This window comes from Neomonachus schauinslandi, chromosome 8 (assembly GCF_002201575.2).
Source record: "Neomonachus schauinslandi chromosome 8, ASM220157v2, whole genome shotgun sequence".
Classification (NCBI taxonomy): Eukaryota; Metazoa; Chordata; class Mammalia; order Carnivora; family Phocidae; genus Neomonachus; species Neomonachus schauinslandi.
In genome coordinates this window covers 116,061,280-116,077,922 of record NC_058410.1, presented here as the reverse complement: position 1 = coordinate 116,077,922, position 16,643 = coordinate 116,061,280, and the positions used below count along the sequence as shown (strand labels likewise).

The 16,643-nt window shown below is 52.1% G+C and overlaps 3 protein-coding genes across 5 annotated transcripts; 2 read left to right on the top strand and 1 right to left on the bottom strand.

Annotated features, from left to right (window-relative positions):
• The first annotated feature begins 75 nt into the window (after positions 1-75).
• RPS18 (ribosomal protein S18) lies at positions 76-5,725 on the top strand. The gene is made up of 6 exons (XM_021684549.1): positions 76-117; positions 599-697; positions 4,999-5,085; positions 5,174-5,275; positions 5,383-5,474; positions 5,607-5,725. The coding sequence occupies exons 1-6, from the start codon at positions 115-117 to the stop codon at positions 5,680-5,682; spliced, it is 459 nt and encodes a 152-aa protein (XP_021540224.1). The 5' UTR covers positions 76-114; the 3' UTR covers positions 5,683-5,725.
• Positions 5,726-6,360: 635 nt separating this feature from the next.
• Positions 6,361-8,160, top strand: B3GALT4 (beta-1,3-galactosyltransferase 4). Of its 2 annotated transcripts, none has more exons than XM_021684551.1 (2): positions 6,361-6,399; positions 6,722-8,160. In XM_021684551.1, the coding sequence occupies exon 2, from the start codon at positions 6,745-6,747 to the stop codon at positions 7,897-7,899; it is 1,155 nt and encodes a 384-aa protein (XP_021540226.1). In that variant the 5' UTR covers positions 6,361-6,399; positions 6,722-6,744; the 3' UTR covers positions 7,900-8,160. The 2 variants fall into 2 exon arrangements, with proteins under 2 accessions (XP_021540226.1, XP_021540225.1); XM_021684550.1 differs by lacking the exon at positions 6,361-6,399 and adding an exon at positions 6,462-6,532.
• Positions 8,161-8,453: 293 nt separating this feature from the next.
• WDR46 (WD repeat domain 46) lies at positions 8,454-16,547 on the bottom strand. Of its 2 annotated transcripts, none has more exons than XM_021684553.1 (15): positions 16,413-16,547; positions 16,094-16,306; positions 15,905-15,985; positions 15,647-15,759; positions 15,436-15,523; positions 15,241-15,302; positions 14,897-15,001; positions 14,660-14,810; positions 14,405-14,540; positions 14,114-14,213; positions 9,584-9,897; positions 9,342-9,436; positions 9,083-9,178; positions 8,826-8,939; positions 8,454-8,713 (listed from the first exon to the last, which is right to left on the bottom strand). In XM_021684553.1, exons 1-15 carry the CDS (start codon positions 16,479-16,481, stop codon positions 8,612-8,614), a joined length of 1,839 nt encoding a protein of 612 aa, XP_021540228.1. In that variant the 5' UTR covers positions 16,482-16,547; the 3' UTR covers positions 8,454-8,611. The 2 variants fall into 2 exon arrangements, with proteins under 2 accessions (XP_021540228.1, XP_044773278.1); XM_044917343.1 differs by having other exon boundaries at positions 8,466-8,713; positions 16,094-16,141.
• Positions 16,548-16,643: the final 96 nt, after the last annotated feature.

Below are 16,643 nucleotides of genomic sequence, written 5' to 3'. Positions count from 1 at the left end.
AGCGCTTCAGCATGGTCGCCCCGCCTCTTCCGCCTGGTAGCTATATAAGGATACTACGTCACTTCCGGTCTCTCTTCCACAGGAGGCCTACACGCCGCCGCTGGGGCCGCCGCCATGGTAAGACTAGAACCAGTGCGGGGATCCGGCGACATCGGAACTGGGACACGGAAAGTCTGCTGTTAGGGGGCTAGAAATGCCCTATTCTGGGGGTTTGCAACATTCTGTGTGAATCTTTGAGTCGCACCCCTGGGAAGGAAGGACTGAAGACACTCAGTTCTGGGGAGTGGGCCAGAGGCAGAGTCGCTCCCAGGGCGCTCGAAAGCGATTAAAAGTCTTGGGTGTGAATGGGGACAGCAGGTTCCCGCCACTCAGAGTGTACGTGTGGGAACGGGCAGAACATTTGCCCCCTCCCAGAGGTTGCGTTTTCCCGAGCCTGAACATTTCGTGTTCTGTTGCGTGCAAGACTGACGAGTTTGTTGTGAGAAAACTGAAGGGGGGGGGGGTCGTTGCTCCCTGTATGACAAGCTTGGCGTTCCTCTTTGAGGTTACTGTTTGATGGTAGTTCACAGTGCCTGCTTTCTCCCCCTATCTCTCTCAGTCTCTAGTGATCCCTGAGAAGTTCCAGCACATTTTGCGAGTACTCAACACCAATATCGATGGGCGGCGGAAAATAGCCTTTGCCATCACTGCAATTAAGGTAAAGTAGGGTAAGGACTGGAGCATATAAATGAAACTGGAGTTGTTAAGACAGCTTAAGTGAGGCAAGGTCGAGGAAACCTGTTCCAACCAGATCACCTTAGCTGCTGGGTAAAATAATGGTTAAAAGAGTGACTAGTTCCTTTAATCCTTTACTACAATTGCCCCAAAAGGTAAGTAATGAAAGCCAGTCAGGTCAAGCCAAGATACTTCTCTCCTAGGGGATGGGGAATGGGTTGGCTCGTCTACTAGAATTCGCTAAAATTTTACTGGACCATCAGCCATGGTCCTCCAGTGAGGTTCATTCTAAGTTTGGTTTCTGTCCCCTACAGCAGTGCATCATAACAGCAACCCTTCCTGTGAAATCTGTATGCCCTAGAAATTGTGTAATTGTCCATGTGGGGGGTAGAAATGCCAACAGACTCCCAAGTGTGAAGAAACCTACAGTTGGGAAGTGGAAGGGGCTATCACCACGTCGTAAGCACGGCATTTATTCCAATGCCAGAGGTGAATGAAATACATTTCCAGTTGATGGGAACCGGTATTTGGCTCATTGTATGCATTAGGTCGGTGAGCACAAGCTTGGATGTGTTCTTTGACCAACCTAACGAACTAGCCTTCCAGTGGGGGTCTTTATTCCACTGTATTTTTTTGTTGTTGTTAATACGTGTAATTGTGGATATGGCTGAATGTGTTTTTTGCCAGTGATTACGGGGGCGGGGGGCGGCACGGACAGTTCTATCTTGTTCACAGTCCCCAGCTTCTGGTGCATAATAGGTGCTCATACAGTGTTAGGGAATGGATCCAGGGATACTGCAGCCTGGTTTCAAAGAATTTAAAGGAAACATAAATACTGTATAGATAACTTGTTCGATCAAAACTGTATCTTCTAGCTTTGGTTCACAAGATTGATCAGATTCCGTTGGTTTTTCCTGTTCTACTGCAGGAAGCACATCTTTCATTTGTTCTTAAATGGTAAATAAAAAGATTGCTTCCCTTTTTTTATGTGAAACTAGGAAGGCAGTGTAAAATATACTAGTACCTTTTTAAGGGTTGCTATGAGGTTTAAATGGGATAGTGAATACAGACACGAATATCTCAGAGGTCTGTGTAACAGGTTCAGTTCCAGGCAATAAAGTGAGTCAAAGGAATGTTTTGGTTTCCCAGTGCATATGCAAGTTACATTTACACTGTAGTTAATATTAAGCGTGTAATAGTGCTATGTCTAAAAAAAAAAAGTACGTGCCTCAATTTTAAAATATTTTATTGCTAAAAAATGCAAATCATCATGAGCTTTCAAGGAGTTGTGATCACAGATCACTATAACATAATAATGAAAAGGTTTGAAATACTCTGAGAGTTACCAAAATGTGACACAAGCACAAAGTGAGCAAATGCTGTTGGAAAAATGGCATTGATAGACTTGACACCGGATTTGCCACAGGCTTTCAGCTTGTAAACAAAACAAACGAGGATATCTGCATAGTGCAGTTAAACAAGGGGTGCCTGTATAAAAGATGGTCATGGTCAGTAGGATGCTTGTGTTAAACCCTTTCTCTCTGCCTCTTTGAAATTAACTGGTTTTGTATTTACTTTCATTAAATATGTGTCAAAGTCTTTGTAGTCCACTTAAAACAATTGAACCAAAGGACCTTAAGATACTTAGTGAACTCTGTAATAAGTCTCTTAGGGATCCTGATGCTTTGCTTATCACTGGGAAAGGTTATCCCTAGAGATAGATGATACAGAGATTTTTTTGCTAATTGTGTGGAGAGCCAGCAAATGCAGCTAGCTAGCTCTTCCTCTGGTGAGAGAACTAAAGCTTGAATAGGAGAGGGTCTTTTGTTAAGGATCCAGAATGGAGGGGTACTACTTGGAAACTGGAAGAATGTACGGTATGGGGACGGGATTCTTCAAAAGATGTGGCTAAAGAGGTAAGTGAGATTAATTGGCTGGGGAAGGATGAAGAATGGAGTGGAAGTTGACAGTAAGCACAAGAGGATATTGAGAGGTAATACAGACCCTATAAGATTATTCTATGCCATGATTCCTTCCTAATTGTTTGTTTCTACTTGTAGACTTTTGCTATGGGTATTCTTTAAGGTTGGCTGGTCTTCTGCCCTTCCTCTAAATCAGGGTGATCCCGCCCTCTGCAGGTTATTTGGAAACCTGGGAGGAAGGGGTTGGAGTTGGGCATAATCACTGGAAGGTACCCACTGGTCTTGTTTATGAGGAATTTGTGTCCTGTCCCATGAGTAACTCTGCTAAATACTTTCCAAGAGTAATACTAAGTTGGTGTCAACTTTTCTATTATATGGTCAAGGCCCTTGGACCACAAAGATGAGTGATGGTCCCCTGAGTATACTTAACTCTTATGGATGGAGAAGACGGGCGTGGTCTCCTTGGATGAGAAAAGGGATCTAATTTAGAAAGTTGGCAAGTCAATGTCAGCCCACAAACAGGGCTATCAAAAATCTTAGCCAGAGGCTTTTGGGTGTGTCTGTCGATGAAGCATCTGTCTTTTCTCTTCATCTCAATTCAGGTCTTAATCTCAGGGTCATGAATTCAAGGCCCCACCCCCTCCTCCATTGGGCTCCATGCTGAGCATGGAGCCTACTTTAAAACAGCAACTCTTTAAAAACTTGATTATGGAAAAATTTAAACATTCAAAAGTAGAAGGAAGAAAATTAGCCCTTATGAAATATCATCTAGCAAAAATTAAAAATCCTGTTTCATCTATATTCCGTATCATTTAAAAGTAAATCTTAGACATAACTATTTTAACTGTAAATATTTAAATTTGAGACCTTAATCTCTTCTGTTCGGTTGGGGGGGTGGGGTTGTGGGGTTGTTTTTTTTTAAGATTGATTTATTTGAGAGAAAGAGAATGCGTGAGCGGAGGGGGCAGAGGGAGAGAGAGGAGCCCAACACAAGGCAAGCTTGATCTCACAATCCTGAGATCATGACCTGAGCAGAACCAAGAGTCGGACGCTTAACTGAATGAACTACCCAAGTGTCCCAAGACAATCTCTCTTCTGAATCAACCTGATAATTTGATTTTCTAAGTCACTTTTTTTTTTTATTTGAGCAAGAGCATGCACAAGTTGGGGGTGGGGGCAGAGGGAGGGAGAGAGAAGCAGACTCCTAGCTGAGCAGGGAGCCCTACCTGGGGCCTGATCCCAGGACCAGGAGATATGACCTGAGTAGAAGGCAGACGCTTAACCTACCCAGGCGCCCCTCTAGGTCACTTCTTACACACAGGAAATATCTTCTCATTGCTTGGGGCTACTGAGGCAAGTCACCTCATACTTGTTGGCTTAAAACAACAAAAAATTACTCCCATAGTTGTGGAGGCCAAACATCCAGAATCAAGGGGTCAGCAGAGCCATGCTCCCTCTGAAGGCTCTGGGAATTCTGTCTTCTGGTGGTTACTGGCAGTCCTTGGTTTTCCTTAGCTGTGTCGCTCCTCCTATCACATGGCCTTCCACTCTGTCCTCTCGTTTTATAAGGACACCAGGCATTGGATTCAAGGCCTGCCGTAATCTCATGTAACCTCATTTAACTAACTATATTCACAATGGCCCTATTTCCAAATAAGGTCATGTTCTGGGATTCTAGATGGACATATTGGGGGGGGGGGCACTATTTAACCCAGCACATCATCCTTCACTATTCACATGTTTGCTTCATGAGTTCAAGTGGCAAGGAGTACTGGTGTTGGTGCTGATACAATGCCACCAGTGTAAGCATTAGTTCTTTTCAGTTTGGTTTGGGCACTTAGCTTCCTGTGGCCTGGTCATCTCTGGGCACTGACCAAATCCAAGTTTGTGATCTTGGAAAAGTGATCATTGTGATGGGGTGACCTGCCCAAAGAATTATGACCCTTAGAGACCCAGAGCACCACAGTCCTACCCCTTGATCAACCATCTTAATCCAGAAGCCCCTAGTCTTGCTGCATTGGTGCTGTATTAGCTTTGAGAGCATCAAGCCTTTGGTTTTCCACAGTGCAGAGATGAGAACGTACTGCTCTTGGGTGCTGCTGCAATGTCTTTAACAGCCAACATCTGACAGCTGTATATGCTGAGCAGTGTGGAAAGACACTGCTTTTTTTCAGAACTGTCCCTGGGGCGGGGGTGGGGGGGAGCAAAACTTTTTCTCCTGTTTAATGGTTATGTTTTGTATCTAGAAAAGTAATGCACTGGGTGGTTGCAGGCCCAACCTTTGTGTGCTTTTTGAATAGTGGGGCTATAAAGGGAACCAAAAAAACCAGACTCAACCCCAAATTCCAAAACCTCTCCTCAGGGTGTGGGGCGAAGATATGCTCATGTGGTGTTGAGGAAAGCAGACATCGATCTCACCAAAAGGGCCGGAGAGCTCACTGAGGATGAGGTGAGGACAAGGAAGGGGGGGCTGTGGGTTGGGCCTGCCTTCGAAGGGAAGCCCTCTGTATGTATCTGACCTTTGTCCTGCCTGCTAGGTGGAACGTGTGATCACCATTATGCAGAATCCTCGTCAGTATAAGATCCCAGACTGGTTTTTGAACAGACAAAAGGACGTGAAAGATGGAAAGTACAGCCAGGTGTGTACTGAGATGGGAGAGATTAGGGAAGAGGCAGGGTGTCTAGTTAGAATTAGTCGTAGGAGGTCAGTGGGTAAAACATTACTCACCCTCTCTTCCAAATCCAGGTCCTGGCCAATGGTCTGGACAACAAACTTCGTGAAGACCTGGAGAGACTGAAGAAGATTAGGGCCCACAGAGGGCTGCGCCACTTCTGGGGGTGAGTAGGGATGGGAGTCTCCTCTGCCGCCTTGCCCCTAGACTCCCAGAGATTTGTCATGCTCTGCTTTCTCTTTCCAGACATTTTCTTTGCATTGTATATAACCTGTGACTCTTCTCTTCTCACCTGCAGACTTCGTGTCCGAGGCCAGCACACCAAGACCACAGGGCGCCGTGGCCGCACCGTGGGTGTGTCCAAGAAGAAATAAATCTGTAGGCCTTGTCTGTTAATAAAATAGTTTATACACCTAAGGCTTCCTTCTGTGTGATTCTCTCCATTCTTCTGGGGACCCTGATAGGGAAAGCTATCACGCTGGGCCCGTGTGTGGTTTTCCTCTCTTGGTTGATTGCCTCACTCAGCTTCCCAAACTAGCTGCCCCCGTCTGGGCTAAAGCGATGGCGCAATGGTGTTACCACTCCCCGGCCTACCTGAAGCAACCCTGTGGTGCCCGCCCTCTAACGGAAGAGGTAGATAAAACCCCACCCCCCCCCTTGGGGGGAGTCCAAGGCAGTTTCAAGACAACCAAGGCCCCAGGGCGTTGGAGTGCCCAACAGCTTGGTCGGTGTGGGTACCTTGAGTCTAAGCAGTTGATGGCCCGGGGAGTATTTTCAGATCTTGACACCCTTCGCCGCGCCGGGTTTCTTTAAGAAAAAGGCGGGGGGGGGGCGCCGAGGCCGGGAAGCTGTGAGCAACCCGTACGGATGAAGACCTCTAAATCGTTGACCCGGAAGAGCTGGGCTCTGCAGCAGAGCGAGGGGTCGCGTGTGTGGTTAAGGAAGTTGGCCCCGGCTGGCGGGCTGCTCTGCGTTCGCCCCTGCGACTGCGGCACACTGCTCCAGGTTCCGCTCCCGCCGCCGGTGCTCCGCCTGCCGTATTCCGTCCGCCACAGCCGCGAAGCTTCGGAGCAGCTTCCGGGGAGGCGGGTGTGCGTGCGGCCCTACACCCTCCCAGGGAGGGGGGCGGGACCTAGCCGCCACCGCGGGCGGGGGAGGGGCGGCTAGTGCCGCCGCGAAACCCCACGATGGAGCCGAGCTTCGGGGCGGCGGGGCCCCGACAAGGTAACCTCCCCGCAGTTCTGGCTGTGCGCCCCACCCCCCCACCCCGCTTCCCGGGTCTCGGCGCTTTTCAGCGCCGGTACTGGCCGCGCGCACTAGCCGCCCGCTCCATCCCAGGCTTGGCCGGTTAGGGACTCAGGTCACGGAGACCTGGGGCGTCCGCTCACTAACCGCCCTCATCTTTCTCTCCAGGTCACTTCTGATTACCCCACACCATGCCTCTCAGCCTCTTCCGGCGCCTTCTCCTTGCCGCCCTGCTGCTGGTGATTATCTGGACCCTCTTCGGGCCCTCGGGCATCGGGGAGGAGCTGCTGAGCCTCTCGCTGGCCTCCCTGCGCCCGGCTCCGGCCTCCCCAGGGCCGCCCCTGGCCCTGCCCCACCTTCTGATCCCCAATGAAGAGGCGTGCAGGGGTCCCGGCGCCCCACCCTTCCTGCTCATCCTTGTGTGCACGGCACCAGAGAACCTGAACCAAAGAAATGCCATTCGGGCTTCGTGGGGCGGGCTGCGAGAGGCCCGGGGTCTCAGGGTGCAGACTGTCTTTCTGCTGGGAGAGCCAGGCTTGTGGCATCCTACCAGGGAACCCCACGACATCGATCTAGTGCGGGAGGCAGCGGCCCAGGGGGACATCTTGCAGGCGGCCTTCCGGGACTCCTACCGGAACCTTACTCTCAAGACCCTCAGCGGGCTGAACTGGGCAAACAAACACTGCTCCATGGCCCGCTACATCCTCAAGACGGACGATGATGTGTTTGTCAACGTCCCTGAACTGGTATCAGAGCTGATTCGGCGAGGGGGCCATTGGGAACAATGGGAGAAGGGCAAGGAACCACCTCTGAGAGAGGTTGAGGCTGGAGATGAAGACTGGGAAGAAGCGTCCATCCTGAGGAACCAGCCAATGCCTCTTTTGTACCTGGGCCGTGTGCACTGGCGGGTGCACCCCTCTCGGACACCAGGGAGCAAGCACCAAATATCAGAGGAGCAGTGGCCTCCCACCTGGGGCCCCTTTCCACCCTATGCTTCTGGCACAGGGTACGTGCTGTCAGCTTCTGCTGTGCAGCTTATCCTGAAAGTAGCCAGCCGGGCACCCTCTCTGCCACTGGAGGATGTCTTTGTGGGGGTAAGTGCCCGAAGAGGAGGCCTCACCCCAACCCACTGTGTTAAGCTGGCTGGGGCCACCCACTACCCCTTGGACCGGTGCTGCTATGGGAAATTCCTGCTGACATCCCATAAGTTGGACCCCTGGAAGATGCAGGAAGCCTGGAAGCTGGTGGGCGGCTCTGACGGGGAAAGGACTGCACCCTTCTGCTCCTGGCTCCAGGAAATCTTGGGCATCCTGCGCTGTCGGGTAATAGCCTGGCTTCACAGCTGAGAGTGCCTGGGGCCACAGGAGTGAGGAGTTGAGGGTCTAGCTGGCACCCCCACAACCTTCTCTTGCCCAGGCCGAAGTCAGGGGGCCTTGACTGGCTGCAGCTGACCAGTTTCCTCTATCACTGAAGATGGAGGGATACAGGAGAAATCTAGGGGCCTGGCCTGGCAGCCCCAATGATGGTCACCAGGAAGAGCAAACACTGCTGGGGTTGTTCTCTCCAGCTATGGCAGAGGAGGGGCACAAGCTCCTCAATAAACTTGTCTCTCTACCTCTTCGAGTGCAGCGTGGTCCTCACCAGGAGTCCCAGAATGCAAACCTGGGGAGCCTGGAGGCTGCCAGACCATGCTGGATGGGAAGGACACCGCCAGGGACATGGGAAAGAGAGGAGGAAGGCCCCTAAAGAACAAGGCTAGGGTCATGGTGATAAGATACGGGGTGGGGGTAGAGCAGGATACCATGACCCCCTCAGATCCTAGAGTAGTCCCGTGCTGGGCAAAGGGAGGGGAACAGGTCCCCAGGAAGATCTAGACACATTATCCAAAAAAAAAAAAAAAAGCCATCTTCTTTAATACCAACCCAGCCCAGGAGCCAGCTGTCCCTCCCCACTTGGGGAGGGGCACACTGCCCCCTCCTTATTCCAAGGAACAGGGTCATTTCCCCACAGGCAATTGTGGGGAGAGATTGTTCTTCTCAGGCCACCCTGGAGCATGGCTCAGCACACAAATCTGTCCAGGGCAGATGGCCGGGCCCTCAGAGGCTTGGCCTTCTTCTCTTGCTTCTGTGGCTGTTGCTCAAGGCTCTGCCGGACTTTATCCTGGGTGGGGAGATGGGGGCAAGGTGAGAAGCGGCAGGCTGGCAAGGGCAGAGGCATTAGCAGGAGGGTGCGGCCCGTGGGATGCCTAGCCCACCGCCCAATGATCATTTACCCGGTGCTCCTCATCCATGACCTTCCTCTTCCTCTTCACCAGGCTTGCTGTTGAGCTGCGGCCCTTCTGCTTTGGCTTTGGCTGGAAGGGAGCCTTGGCCTCGGGGTCATAGCCCTAAGGGGAGGGGGACAAGGGTAAAATCTGTCAGAGGCCAGGAACTGTGGCAGCCCCCATCTGCTGTGCCATACTTCTGGGGACATGGCACAGGGGAGGATGTGGAGGGGAGTAGGGCCTGAGCACCGGAGCCTACTCCATACCAGCCTCTCTATCCGCTCCTTCTTCTCTTGCTCCAGAGAGATGACATCAACCTCTGCCAGGGCTCGTGGATCCAGACAAATGAGCTCTGCAGGTACCTGGAGGTGTCACAGAGGCACAGGAAAGGGTCAGGAGCCACAGGAGGGTGACCCAGAGGGACGGAGGCCAGGGGGGCTGCTGAATCCCACTCTTCCCAAGACCCCTGGGGCATGGGGAACTTTCCCCAACCCCAGCCCAAACCACACACCGGCTCATGCTCACCTTCTCCAGCAGGGCCTTCACCTCCCACTCCTGGCGCTGCTTCTGGCTCCTGTAAGGGTTACTCTCCAGGCCGTCGAAGTTGGGCTCAGCAGCCCCTAGAGGGACAGAGAAGCATGGAGCCATAAACAGAACCCAGTCAAGCAGCTCCAGCCCGACCAAGCCCTTTGCTCCTGGCTGTCTTGAGCCAACCCAAACCTGACCCAGAGTTCATTCACACGGATCCCATCCCCTGGCCCACTCACCAGGGACCAGCATGCTGGTGATGCCGCCATTGTGGCCCACCCCCAGCACATCTTCAAAGGGGCAGAAATGAAGACCATGCACGTGGCCTGAGAGCCGGTGGGTGAGGTAAGGCTGCTCCAGGGAGGGTGGGCTGGCCTTGCCCTGCCCTGCCCATATGTTGACCACATCACCCATGCCTGCAGCCAGCAGTCCCCGCTGGGAAAAGGCCAGGTGTCCTGCCCCCTGGGGCAGGGTCCGAGCACTCAGAGGCTGGAATGTCCCTCGTAGGTCAAAGATCTTCAGCTGGTGGTCCAGGCCAGAGGTGGCCATGTACCTGGTGGAGAGGGAGCAGGCAATTAATGTGTTGCATGGGCTTACTGAGCAGGGCTGTGGCCAAGTGCAAGCGTGAAGTCTTGTTGGGGAGGAACAATTTTTATTTCCCCTTTACAGATGAGGAAACTGAAGCTCAGAGAAAGGAGATCAGGGTGAGTGGTAAGCTAGAATCCAAGTCAGGCCAGTCTCTTCAGTGTCTGTTCTCTTAATCAAGGGAAGAACGCACACGCCCATCTGTACTGAAATGGTATGTTCCGCCGCGCCCACACAGAGCACGGTGGCTCAGCAAAGAGAAGGACCGACAGCACTGGTCAGGGAGGACTTCATAATAAAACTGGGATTGGAGCCGTTCAAGGTCATTCTTGAGGAAGCACAAGAAACATATAGCAGGTACAAATGAATGAACATCACGGTGTGGAGATGAGATGGAAACAGGTCTGTTTTCGGGATTGGTGGGACATGTGGTTAGCAGGATGACAAGGGGACAAATCGCAGGAGCTCTTTAAACTCAGACTGAGGACCCAGATTCCCCAACACTGCTCTCCGGCAATGAGAGACAAGCTGAAGCCTGCATGTAGCTGAGAAAGGCTGAGGAAGCAATGACGTAATGCGCTGGAGGACCCTGCCCCATCCTGTGTTTCCCTGGAAGAAGGGAGAGCAACGCTCTCGAGGAATCATGCACTGTGGCTGTTTGTTTTTAGAGGCTGGGAGTTTCTATCCATGTTCAAGTTGTTCCTCAGAGAGGAAGGCTGAAGGGAGATCAGCAAAGCCAGGGGATGTAAGAGGCCACGGACTCTCTTCTTAGCCTTGGCTGTGAACCCCAGAAAAGGGGACTGAGGGACTCCTATGAGAGGGACTAGCCCTGTGATGGAGCTGAATAGGGGCCCAGCTGGATTCTACTCCAGACACAAGATGATTGGGGCCCCAGCTCCAGCAGATGGAAGGACCACCAGTGCTAGCCAGGAATTACTGAGGGCTCCTGGGACACAGGGTCACACCTTTCAGTCAACCCACAACTCAAGGGCACATGCTGGCTTCTCTCCCCACACATACCCACCTTTGGGATCTGCTGCACAAATACCAGCCCACTGGCCAGAGGGCATCCAGGCTACACTTCCACGCTTCTAAACTTGCAGACAACTCTGAGAGTCCAATCCAATCCTAACGCAAGCTTCCAGAATGCCTCTTAAGCAGACAGTAAGCCTCATCTCTGGAGCCCCTGTGGCCTGAGGTGGTCCTGAGGAGGACCAGAGATAAGCAGAGCTGTTTTTTTGTTTGTTTGTTTTAAAGATTTTTATTTATTTATTTGAGAGAGAATGAGAGAGAGCACATGAGAGGGGGGAGGGTCAGAGGGAGAAGCAGACTCCCTGCCGAGCAGGGAGCCCGATGCGGGACTCGATCCCGGGACTCCAGGATCATGACCTGAGCCGAAGGCAGTCGCTTAACCAACTGAGCCACCCAGGCGCCCTTGTTTGTTTGTTTTTAAAGATTTTATTTATTTATTTGAAAGAGAGAGACATAGCGAGAGCAGGAACACAAGCAGGGGGAACAGCAGAGGGAGAGGGAGAAGCAGGCCTCCCATTGAGCAGGGAGCCCGATGCGGGGCTCGATCCCAGGACCCTGGGATCATGACCTGAGCCGAAGGCAGACGCTTAACAACTAAGCCACCCAGGTGCCCAAGCAGAGCTGTTCTTAAGGTGCTGACCAAATCTCAGGGAACTAAGTGATTAGGCCTTGGGCACAGCAGTACCAGACCGAAGCAGCCCAGGGCAGGCAAACCACAACTTAGATTCAGTGGCCCAAAGAAAGCACTCTCCTAAAGCCAGGCTGGCACAAGTACGGATTAAAAACAGTTGAGACAAACCACTTGGCCCCAAAGATACAACTATGGGAGGACAAGGCGGGGGCTGAGCATCTAGAAGATTTTTATAAGTTGGTGACTACTAGGCTGTTCTTCCTGACTTTCTTTAAAACCACTTAGAAATAGGGCGCCTGGGTGGCTCAGTTGGTTAAGCGACTGCCTTCGGCTCAGGTCATGATCCTGGAGTCCCGGGATCGAGTCCCGCATCGGGCTCCCTGCTCAGCGGGGAGTCTGCTTCTCCCTCTGACCCTCCCCCCTCTCATGCTCTCTCTCTCTCATTCTCTCTCTCAAATAAATAAATAATAATAAAAAAATCTTTTAAAAAAAAAAGAAGATCCCCACGCAGCAGCGTGAAAGGAGGAAAGAAGCTTGTGGGAAAGATCAGTCTGCCCACAGCATTCAGGACACGCCAGGAGGAGGAAGAACCAGAGGCTGGAAAGTGGCTGCGAGCATCATGCATGTTCACAGGAGACAGCGAGGATGGAGAGAAACAGACCTCAGAGGGCCCTCCAGGGGACAGCAGCCGGGACTTCACAGCGGGTCATGGGCAGTAATGAAGTGATGTCGCCGAAGCAAGCAGCAGAGCCTGGGCACCCAGGAAGCACCCAGCAAACAGCAATTTGGTTCCCGCCCTTACTGATGGCTGAAGACCATGGGGCTGTGTAGCTAGAGGTGTCGAATCAAATTCTGGTTGACAGGAAAATGTGGCAGAAAGGGAGCAAGCAAGGAGGAATCTGGGAGTGGGGTGACCTATCCCGGGATGGACACATTAAGTCTGGGGTGACAGAAGACAACTCAACAGAAACTAAATGCATCTCCTGGCTAATTATTTGCATAAACTACAGTCCCCTGTCTCTGTACATAAAGTGGAATACTGCACCTGGGCAGGCTCGATGGCCCCTTCATCCTTGTACCCACCCCCCCAGAACCTCAGCCCAGAGCCCCGCCCGCAGCAGGTGCCCGTGAGTGCCTAACAAAGAAAGGAATTAAGAGGAACACCCACTACTCCCATTCGAGGGAACCTGTGTGGAATACAGCGCACCAGGTACACACACACACCCCCCTCAGCACAGCAGGCCAGCTGCAGACTCTCGAAGAGCAGAAATTCAGAGCAGGCCCACCGCTCCTACCCCTCACATCACCAGCCAGGCCTGAAGAGAACGATCACCTTCCATGATGCCAGTGGTGAACCGCGGTGCTCCATACTCCCCGGACACCGTGCTAAACTCCACATGCCTTAACTCGCGTTAACACCTGGGATGGCTTTACGAACTAAGCCCCGGGCTTGGTGACCTACAGCCCATGCGCCAAACAAATCCGGCCCACCCCCTACTTCTGGACAGCCCTCAAGCTCCAAATGGTTTGGCCATTTTTAAGTGCCCAGAAAAAATTCAAAAAATATTTTGAAACAGGTGAAAATTACATAGATTCAAATTTCAGCGTCCGCAGAGGAAGTCATATCGGAGCACAACTGCACTGGTTCACTGGCTTCTTCCGTGGCTGCTTTTGTACAACAGCCCGGGAGAGCGGTCAAGACCGACATCACGTGTGGTGTGTGATCCCTTCACACCACTGTGGGCGCACGACAACTCACAGTGACACGGTTATAACCTGCCACCTATCTCATCATGTGTGCGAAAGATGTCTTCGAAGACAAAATAGGCAAAATCTCTCCACAGATCAACGTTAACAGATAAACGTCTACAACTGGGTTTGCTGATTTAGAACACTAACTTTGAACCTCAGTTGAGCAAAATGTTATCCTCAAAACGAGGTATCCAATTCTTCCCATTAGTAGACCCGTGTTACAAAAATACTATATTCGATAACTATCGTATTTTGAATTTTATTGCTTAAAAAATCGTGATGCTTTGTTTTCTCTTTACTCAAATATCTATACAATACACTTAAATTTTCCTCTTGGCCAACAAAACCTAAAATCTTTACTATCTGGCTCTTCACAGAAAAAGCTTTCTGACTCTTGAGCGAGATACTCATCCCTACCCTTGGGGCAAGGAAAGTGTGTGGCACACAGAGGTTATGAAATGTGCCCACGCTTACATGGCCCGTCAGTGGTTAACACCAGAATTTATTTACCTCCTTATTTTTTTAAGTAGGCTCCACGCCCATGGTGGAACCCAATGCAGGCCTTGAACTTACAACCCTGAGATCAAGACCTGAGCTGAGATCAACAGTCAGACGCTTAACCAACTGAGCCACCCAGGCGCCCCAACTAGGATTTAAACCTAGGCAGCTTGACTGTGAGTCTGTGCTCCTACTAAAGGCACACTGCCTTCTAGATCTTTCTACCCAGCTTTGACCTCCCCAGCACCTCGTGACCAAACAAGTGACTTACGTGCCTGTAGAATCTACGGCCACAGCCCGGACCCCACCCCGATGACAGAGGATCTTTGCCAGTGGCTCCTTCATGGCTGGACTCCATAAGGACACGGTACCTGGACGTCAGGGGAGAGAAACCAAAGTTACTAATAGGCGCTAAGGTGATTACATCTGGTAAAGACAGGGTCTCAAGGCCAAGGGGTAACGAGAAGGAGGGATAGGGGCAACCTGAAGACACTTGCAAAGTACAAATAGAAGCAAAGCAGGTCAGGGTGGTCAGAGAGTCAAAGCTCAGCTAGAAACCAACCATTGCTGTGTCCGAGATGGATGACGGCATTGTAAGGGTTCTTAGTCATGATGTCCAACCGTCCAGCCCGAGCATTCAGAGCTGCCACGATCTTTCCCACTGACACGTCCAGGTAGGTCAGAAACCCCGTCTCTGACTGAGAGAGAGAGAGACAGAATGAGTCCTGATTGCCCTCTGTCCTTCTACTGGGATCCCAGAGAAGAAGCCATCTTCTCAAGGGCTGCCACCCAGTCCCTGTGCTCCTCAGCCACTCACAGCCGTGGCCAGGAGGAAGTGGAAAGGCAGGAACTCCAGCCGTGTGACTCGGTCACAGCGGCGGATACAGTGGAGCTCGATGCCCTGGTTGTCATAGATGTGAAGCCAGCGATTCTGAGCAACAGCGAGCAGGGCCTCCGAATGCAGAAACCTGGAAGGAGGGGAGGTGAGGGTCAGTGGGAAAGGGGGTCAAGGAGCAGTCATTCAATCGGACGGGGATGCCTCACCCCCACTGACCGGATGTCCCGCACTGCCTCCATGACGTTGATCTCACACATGAGCCTCTTTGTTACCCAGTCAAGCGTGGCCACATGTCCCCGGCGCCCTCCAAAAGCCAGGTGTCTGTTGGAAGTAGGGGACAGGTAGAGTGTCAATGCAGGGAAGCACCCTGACTCAGACCACTTGAGGTCTGTCCCACACTGGCCCCTCCTCTATATGCTCACCCTCACAGGCAAGCGAATCACAGGACCCTCCCCACATCATCAGCCTGAACATACACTGGTACCGCTGAGGAGAGCGCGGCTGAAGTGGTTAAGGAAATGAACCACATCCCAGTTCAACAGACTGATATCCAGCCTTACCTCCCAGTTGGGGAGTAATTCAGTCTGTAGGGTCCAAACTGCCTCAAGTTTAAATCAAAGTGCTGAGAAAGGAAAAAGTGGGGGAAAAATCAAGAAGGAAGTGGCTCCTTTCAGTTGTTCCCTCTTCTAGTCCCCACTTCCATCTTGCTCTGCACCACCAATCCAGCCAGTGGCCCCTTTTCAACTCAGACTCACCTTGGCCGCACTTGCAATATCCACAGCCTCCACAATGTCAGCCTGGCGTATCTTTGCTGTGTTCTCCCCATTCTCCCCTTCCAGAAACCTAGGAGTGAGTGCTGGAGTTGCAGTAAACTCCCAAACATGCAGTGGATGTACCAACATGAAAATGACAAAGAAAAGCCTCACAAAGCAGGACCTGGGGAGGTCCACATTAGGGTCCACTTACCCGGGTTCCTCAGCAAGCAGTAGTTCAGAACGAGCAGCTTTAATACTTATTTCCTCTTCCTCAGCTTCAGCCACCTCAAGTCGGCTTCGGGTTTTGGACTTCGAATGTGGCAGCTATAACGTCATTGGTGGGGGGAGAAGTGGGAGAAGAACCAGACATCATGTGGGGTCCCAGGAGAGCCACACAGCCTCCCCTCCAACCAACTCACTCATATACTCCCGGCTGCAACCTCTCCCCCACTCTCTGGCTGGTCCTCACCTTTTTGGATTTGTCAATGCGACGGAACTTCCCAGCCTCCTCCACAGGGACAGGGGCAGGGCCTGGAAATGGATCCTGGGCCTGGGGAAGGAGGAAACAATTAGCAAACAGGCTAGGGCTGACCCCAATCCTCGCACCCGTAAAGCATAAGGCGACTTGCCCCACCACCTTATCAGCTCCCAGGCTCACCCCGGACACGCTCCGCTGAGGCTCAAGATTCCTCCGTTCTCGGGGTTTCTTCGGGAGGTGAGGCTTCCTGGAGATCCGAGACTTCTTGGTGATGTTAGCGTTCTTCGGTCTCTCGGGGCGGAGCTCACGATTCCTCTTCTTGCTACCAGGGGGGCCTGGAGAGGCTCCCGCAGCGGTCAGAGTGGTTTCTTCCTCCCAGTACCTCCGCGGTTTCTACGGGCACATCAGAAGCTCTAAGACTCCGTAGCCCGCGCCCCGCCCCCCCCCGGACCCCGCAGCTAAAAACTTCCCTTCCACCCTAGAGAGGAGACGTCTCTACCTTCTTCTTGGTCTGAAGTCTGTCCTTCTTGGGCGGGACATCCCTGCCCGGTTTGGGGGCTGTTTCCATCTAGCCCACCCGAACTACAATCCACGTGCAAACTCCTCTCAGCTGTCCCACAGACCCCTTGAAAACTCCCGGAAGTCCGCCTGCCCTTTATCCAATCAGCGCCTACCAGGTCCGAAGCCTTCTAGGCGCCATCTTGAGTGAGGGCTTACGCTCTCGAGTCCA

Bases quoted from the DNA above. Each gene is read 5' to 3' on its own strand.
- RPS18 (XM_021684549.1), top strand. The intron at 5,276-5,382 runs GTGTGTACTGAG...TTCCAAATCCAG, and splicing joins AAGATGGAAAGTACAGCCAG to GTCCTGGCCAATGGTCTGGA. The intron at 5,475-5,606 runs GTGAGTAGGGAT...TCTCACCTGCAG, and splicing joins GGGCTGCGCCACTTCTGGGG to ACTTCGTGTCCGAGGCCAGC.
- B3GALT4 (XM_021684551.1), top strand. From the start codon at position 6,745: ATGCCTCTCAGCCTCTTCCGGCGCCTTCTCCTTGCCGCCCTGCTGCTG.
- WDR46 (XM_021684553.1), bottom strand. From the start codon at position 16,481: ATGGAAACAGCCCCCAAACCGGGCAGGGATGTCCCGCCCAAGAAGGAC. The intron at 14,214-14,404 runs GTTGGTTTCTAG...CCTGACGTCCAG, and splicing joins CCATCTCGGACACAGCAATG to GTACCGTGTCCTTATGGAGT. The intron at 9,179-9,341 runs GTGAGCATGAGC...TGACACCTCCAG, and splicing joins TGAAGGCCCTGCTGGAGAAG to GTACCTGCAGAGCTCATTTG.